General features: G+C 30.3%; 1 protein-coding gene across 3 annotated transcripts; it reads left to right on the forward strand.

Annotated features, from left to right (window-relative positions):
* Positions 1 to 2524: 2524 nt before the first annotated feature.
* On the forward strand, positions 2525 to 5742 carry LOC127263673 (serine/threonine-protein phosphatase PP2A-2 catalytic subunit-like). 3 transcript variants are annotated; one of them, XM_051292817.1, is made up of 8 exons: positions 2525 to 2675; positions 2782 to 2880; positions 2962 to 3292; positions 4012 to 4126; positions 4582 to 4690; positions 4805 to 4882; positions 5021 to 5212; positions 5310 to 5742. In XM_051292817.1, the coding sequence occupies exons 3-8, from the start codon at positions 3037 to 3039 to the stop codon at positions 5481 to 5483; spliced, it is 924 nt and encodes a 307-aa protein (XP_051148774.1). In that variant the 5' UTR covers positions 2525 to 2675; positions 2782 to 2880; positions 2962 to 3036; the 3' UTR covers positions 5484 to 5742. The 3 variants fall into 3 exon arrangements, with proteins under 3 accessions (XP_051148774.1, XP_051148776.1, XP_051148775.1); XM_051292819.1 differs by having other exon boundaries at positions 2546 to 2697; XM_051292818.1 differs by having other exon boundaries at positions 2547 to 2679.
* Positions 5743 to 6550: the final 808 nt, after the last annotated feature.

Consider the following 6550-nt stretch of genomic DNA (forward strand, 5'->3'; position numbering starts at 1 on the left):
TAAAAATATGCTATTTTTTCATTTTAATTTATCTATCAAAAGATACTTATATCATATTTAATAAAAATTATCATTGTTTTAAATTTTTATTCAATATTCTTTTTAGCTATTTATATCGTTCTCATTTATCTCACATATTTCTTACACTCCTTCAATTTTAGTTAAAAAATTATATTATTAATTTTATAAAATTCCAATTATATCCTTATAAAAAGCACAAAAGTAATACTAAAATAATATTTTGTTTTATTTTCGTGCCAAAAAAATCTGAACATAATTTTATAAGACACATGAAGTGTCCACTGCTATTATAATACTAATATTTTTTAATTTTTGTACCAAAAACAAATATTCACCTTAAAAGTGGATGAAAATGGTATAACATATATATATATATACATCTATACAATATATAAAATAATAAAACTTATTCACTCTTAAAAGTAAATAATTCAATATAAAAATATTATTTTTTATATTATAGACATATTTCGTTATATTCAGGGGTGCATTCAATTAGGATTTTAATGAATTTGTTTGGATTTTGAAAAGTTTGTAGACTTGAGTTGATTTATAAATTCTATAGAATCTATGCAGAGTTTAATTGATTTTTTTTATTGATTTATATGAATTTTGATAGATTTGATTGAATTATTTATTGATTTCCCTAGACTTCATTAGACTTTATAAATTTGTAAATTAAATAATTTTTATTGATTTATATAATTTTAAATATATGCAGTACACTTGTATGTATATAAAAAATTTCAAATATTTAAAAAAATATTAAAAGTACATTAGTTCTCAAAAGAATATATTTATTATTATTCTCACTTTTATTTTATTTTAATAATAATAATATTTTTAAATTTATATTTTTTGTTAGAGTATTATTTTGATCGAATTTATTATATTACATATATTCAATGTAATTAATTTTTATTTTGTAACAATCTATGTAATTGTTATGATAATTATTTATATGAATTTTTATAAAAATATATATATTTATAAATAAAATCACATTAAAATTACAATTTTTATTAATTAAAATTAAAAAATAAAATAATTAAAAATGAATAAACATAAACTAACATTGTCAAATATAATCCGTAGTTTTTGAACTGACGGAACTGAAATCGAAATAAAAAAATATAAATTAAAATTATGAAAGATTTAATTTTGATTTGACATTTTCAAATATTAAAACTAATAATTTTAATTCGAACTATTCGAGCAAGTTTATTTGTTATTATATATATATATATAATTTTGAATATTATTTCAAATATATAAAATTTTATAATATTTGTAATTTTATATTAAACATTTAAATTTTCTTATCTTATTGATATTATTAAATAAATAATAAATACATGTAAAGTAATAAATAGTTATTAATGCTATAAATAAAATTGTATGTATATTTTTACTAATTTTGAGAATCCATTGAAATCTCACCTCATAACAAGAGATTCTATACAGTGTAATTTGTTAGCAATTTTATTAAAGAATCCAACAAAATCCATAGATTTTTAAAGTCTATGATTGTTGAATACACCAAAAGACTTTTTAAAATCCGAATTGAATACATCCAGATTTTAAAATTTTTTTAAAAGTATTCATTGAATACACCAAAATTTTAAAAGACTTTTTAAAATCTGAATTGAATACATTTTGAGAGTCCAATAAAATCCATATTGAATACACCTCCTTGAGACATAACTCATACTAAAATTAATAAATCTATACTTTTGTGTAATTATACTATTATTTAATTTGTTTAATACTTCTTTCGTCCGAATATAAAGCTCACATTTATTTTTTGCGTATTGATCTTTCAATATTAATTATTATATCAAGCTATAATATAAATTAGAAGATAATAGTAAATATATTTCTATTATTGTCTTATAATACTAATATTAGAAAAAATTATATAAATATAAAAATATTTTTAATATTAAATACAATAAAACAAAATGATATTTTTATAAAGGCGGATCGAGATAGTAATAAACAATTTGATGATGCGAATAAGGCAGTAATTTAAAGTAATTAATGATAATGTGAATATAAATGAATATGTGTCTTTTTTTTTTTAAAGCTTGACATATTCTTTTAGAATTTGAGCTTTATTTTGATTCTAATATTAATTTTTATATGATATTTTATAATTATATATTACAAAATAATAAAAAATTCCTGCAGTAATAAAAAAATAATAATAATAATAATTCGAGCTAGAGTATGTGTGATAATATGAAAGGAAAGGGAAAAAAAATAAAATTGGAATAGTTTTTTTAAAAAAAATTAGCAGATGGGCTTATTTATAAATTAGCATTCTAGTTTATTAGCCCAATTTGAAAATTTAAAATAAAACTTTGAGCATGGTATGGTATGGGCCCAATAGTGGGAAGTGCCGCTTGTTTTGTTGGTAGACATCAGGTGCTAACCACGTGTCGCTTTGACCCTCGATTCAACAGTCCAGTCAGTCTCTCTGTCCCTCATTTGGATTTTTGTTAATTTGAGTTTCATTTGGCGTTCCTTCCTTCCTTCCTTCCACCCATTACCCATTACCCATTACCCATTGTTTTCTTTCTCCTTCCTTTCTCGGCCGTTGTTCGCCTACATCGATCGTATCGACGCCATAGATACATATATACGTGCCCTGGGTGGGTGGGTCTCCTAGTATATGTGTGTTGTCTTTATGCACTGTTTCTATTTATCTGTGTATGTATACATGTGTTGAACATAGCGGTGGTTTCTGAAAATTGATAGATTATTGAAGCATGTGTGTTAATCGACCTGGAGCAAGATTATGACGGAAGAATTTTCACCGGATTTTCGTGGAATTTCGTCGATACAGATCGATCTCAGGTGATTCGGTAACGGTGGTGTCAAGTTTGTAAATTTTGTGTGCTTGAGGCTTTTTTTTTAATCTCGGATTGAAATTTTCAGATCGGAGATTTGAGCGCAGCTGAAAGGGGGTTTGTTCTGTGCGGTGCGACGTGTATTATTCGGTAGGTAGCGGAGATGACGACGGGGCATGGAAATTTGGATAGGCAAATAGAGCAGTTGATGGAATGCAAGGCGCTGGCGGAGGGGGAGGTGAAGATTTTGTGCGATCAAGCGCGAGCGATTTTAGTGGAGGAATGGAATGTGCAGCCGGTGAAATGCCCTGTGACCGTGTGCGGCGATATCCATGGCCAATTTTACGATCTGATCGAGCTCTTTCGGATAGGCGGCAACACTCCTGATACCAATTATCTCTTCATGGGAGACTATGTCGGTGAGTCGCTCAGTAACTTCCTCCTACTCCTCCATCTCTTGATTTTCTTCATTAATTTTGTGCTACTTTCTCTGCCTGTTTTTGTTGCTTGATTGGGTTGATTAATTGATTGATTTTGAGGCTTATTTCTGGCTGATAAAGTGATTGGATTAGATTAGATTAAAGGAATGAATGTATTTGAAGATGTGAAATCGATTTGTACTGATTCTTGTAGATTGGTTGATTAATGTTTTGGTTTTATACAAAGCATAGTGTTGCCAAAGAGTTTTATCTGCTGCCAAATAGGTTTTTTTAAATGTTGATGATAGCTTACCTGTTTATGTAGTTTTTTCAAGATCAGAGAGTGTTCCGAAAATGTTGGTGTCTATTAGTCGATTATGGTATCTGTTGACGTCGAACTATTAACTGCTTTTATGGTTGTCGCGGTTGGAATTTATAGGATGAATGAGAACATGGATTGGATTACACGTGTGCAATCGACGATTGCTTCGGAAAGTGTAATATCGACAATAATCATCCCTTTTTGTCGTTTATGCCTAGATTCTACTACGGACTTTCGTCAGCATTTCTATACTAGGCTTTTGCTGATTTTTGTCAAGGGATAAACTAATTGGGTTGTTTGTTTTTATCTTCGATGTGAATCTAGGCCGTTAGGTAGTTTTTAGTTTCTTGTCATATTAAGATGCTTTTATTTGTGATTGAACAATAATTTATTGCAGATCGCGGTTACTACTCAGTGGAAACGGTCTCGCTCTTAGTGGCTCTGAAAGTGCGATATAGAGATAGGATCACCATCCTTAGGGGAAATCATGAAAGTCGGCAAATCACTCAAGTGTATGACCTTGAACCTCACTTATTGATCTTACATAATCATTTTTATTGGCTTCTAATGCATAATATATATCGCAGTAGAAAAAAAAAATGTTTACTTACTGCAAGATCGACTTCTTTTTAGATTGTTTTTCTATGATAACTTTTTAAGAATTTATGATTGGCAAACATTTTATTGAGCCATGTCAATCAGTCCACTTTATTTAATATTTTCTAACTTGGTTACATTTTCTGTTTAGAGGATAAACGATTGTACCAGATAAAATTTATCACAAAAATACTAGATAAAACATAGAACTTTAAATCCATATCTTTAGAATTAAAAGATGTAGTGAGTGGACAATCTTTCTTCCCTTTGTTTAGCTAGACTGTGCTGCCCTTATCCTTTTCTAAATATCTTGTCCTCTTAAGATTCAAAAGATGCCTCGTATTAGTTCGTGCACCTCTTCTTGCACCAGGTATGGATTCTATGATGAATGCTTGAGGAAATATGGAAATGCCAATGTGTGGAAGTATTTCACTGATCTTTTTGATTATTTGCCGTTGACCGCACTTATTGAGAGTCAGGTATTGTTGATAGAGAACAGAACAGAAAGAATACCATTTGTGTTTTGTTCTGTATTATAGTCGTCGCTGATTGCTTCTCTAATGACATACCATTCATACCCTGCTGGCTGGTAGGTCTTCTGTTTGCATGGGGGGCTTTCTCCGTCACTTGAAACATTGGATAATATTCGAGCTTTAGACCGCATACAGGAGGTAAATATAATCTATATATTGTGGACGAATGTTCTCGGTATAAAGATTTATATTCCTACATTCTTTTTCATAGTAGGATAGCATAGGCAGATTCATTTTGGTTAGTTTCATGATTGACCTCGTTGGACCCTTAATTAGGTTCCGCACGAAGGACCAATGTGCGATCTGTTGTGGTCTGATCCAGACGACCGGTGCGGGTGGGGCATATCACCCCGGGGAGCCGGCTACACTTTTGGACAAGACATAGCAGCTCAGTTCAACCACAATAATGGTCTCACCTTAATTTCAAGAGCTCATCAGCTTGTCATGGAAGGTTACAATTGGTGTCAGGTATTTTAATACTAATATGACATGACAAAGCAAACGACGACTCTGCAATCACTTTTTTGTTTGTTCCCGCTTTCAATTCTTTGTTTATTTCTCCTAGGACAAGAACGTCGTGACCGTCTTCAGCGCCCCAAACTATTGCTACCGGTGTGGAAACATGGCGGCCATACTCGAAATTGGGGAGAACATGGAGCAAAACTTCCTACAATTTGATCCAGCTCCTCGTCAGATTGAGCCAGATGCGACGCGCAAAACCCCAGATTATTTCCTGTGAAATCGAACATTCCGTGCGTACCTACCTATAGGTGTGTAGTATTATTGTTCTGTTCTTGTTTTGAGGACACCATTCTTAATTCTTTTTGTTTGGATCTGTTTGTCTGGAACAGCAAAGGCATGATATGATGGGATGGGTATCTCTTGTATATTTTCTTTAAAGCCAAAACTAGGCAGCATTGCTTTGTAATTTTCGGAATGTTGTTATGTTGTAGCAATAGAGACCAATAGTATAGTTTAGTTTAGTATAGGAATCTCCATCAGGTTTTGCATTATTCATATTTATAATCAATCCTTAATAATAAATAGGTAAATAAGAGAAGTAGTAGGGTTTGAGCTTTTTTTTCTTGTTTTGTAGAGAAATCTTGGAAGCAAATTCAGCATTTCAATTATATATATATATATATGTCCAAGTACCAGCTTGGCAGACTTTTCTCCACATTCATGGTCATCAGCTGAGCTGATATTCTCTAAATTAGGATCTGTAAGAGTTTCGACTTCAAGATTGTTACATTTAGTTGTAGGCTTCCACCAATAAACAACTTAAACTACCTTATTCATGTCTGTGCCCCATCCTCCTCATAGTGGTCTCTAAAAAGGTTTTTAAACGAAGTCTCCATTTCCGAAAGGTTCCATCAATAGCTTTCTTCTCTGCCCACCACCTATCAATGGTGTTTTTATACATTTATTATCATAGCTTTGGATTAATATTTGAATATTAATTATTATATCAAAATATAATATAAATTTTTTTTAAAAAAAATTACAAAAATACTTTTGTTAAAATAAATATGATTCTTAGAGGCGACGGAAAAGATATATTTTTTACCTCTTCCATTAAAAAAAGAAACAGACTAGATAATGTCTCACATTGCTTCAAAACCCCTTGATGCCCACGTGTTTTGCTAGCTATAGTCTAGTGTAACTTGTCTCATCAATTCAATTTATAGACTATTAAGTTCGATTTATATCCAAATCGCACTCGAAAACAAAAAAAAAAAAAGAAAAAAGAAAAAAAGAAAAACAAACGAATAAAAAAAAACTAAGTAAAGCCTCCTTTCCGATAAA

This window comes from Andrographis paniculata, unplaced genomic scaffold, assembly GCF_009805555.1.
Source record: "Andrographis paniculata isolate CXL003 unplaced genomic scaffold, ASM980555v1 Contig69END, whole genome shotgun sequence".
In the NCBI taxonomy this organism is placed as follows: Eukaryota; Viridiplantae; Streptophyta; class Magnoliopsida; order Lamiales; family Acanthaceae; genus Andrographis; species Andrographis paniculata.

What these genes read in the sequence shown, in the direction of transcription:
- LOC127263673 (XM_051292817.1), top strand. Translation starts at nt 3,037, where the DNA reads ATGACGACGGGGCATGGAAATTTGGATAGGCAAATAGAGCAGTTGATG. An exon ending in AGTCGGCAAATCACTCAAGT is followed by an intron (nt 4,127 to 4,581) that starts GTATGACCTTGA and finishes TTCTTGCACCAG; the next exon opens with GTATGGATTCTATGATGAAT. An exon ending in AAGGTTACAATTGGTGTCAG is followed by an intron (nt 5,213 to 5,309) that starts GTATTTTAATAC and finishes TATTTCTCCTAG; the next exon opens with GACAAGAACGTCGTGACCGT.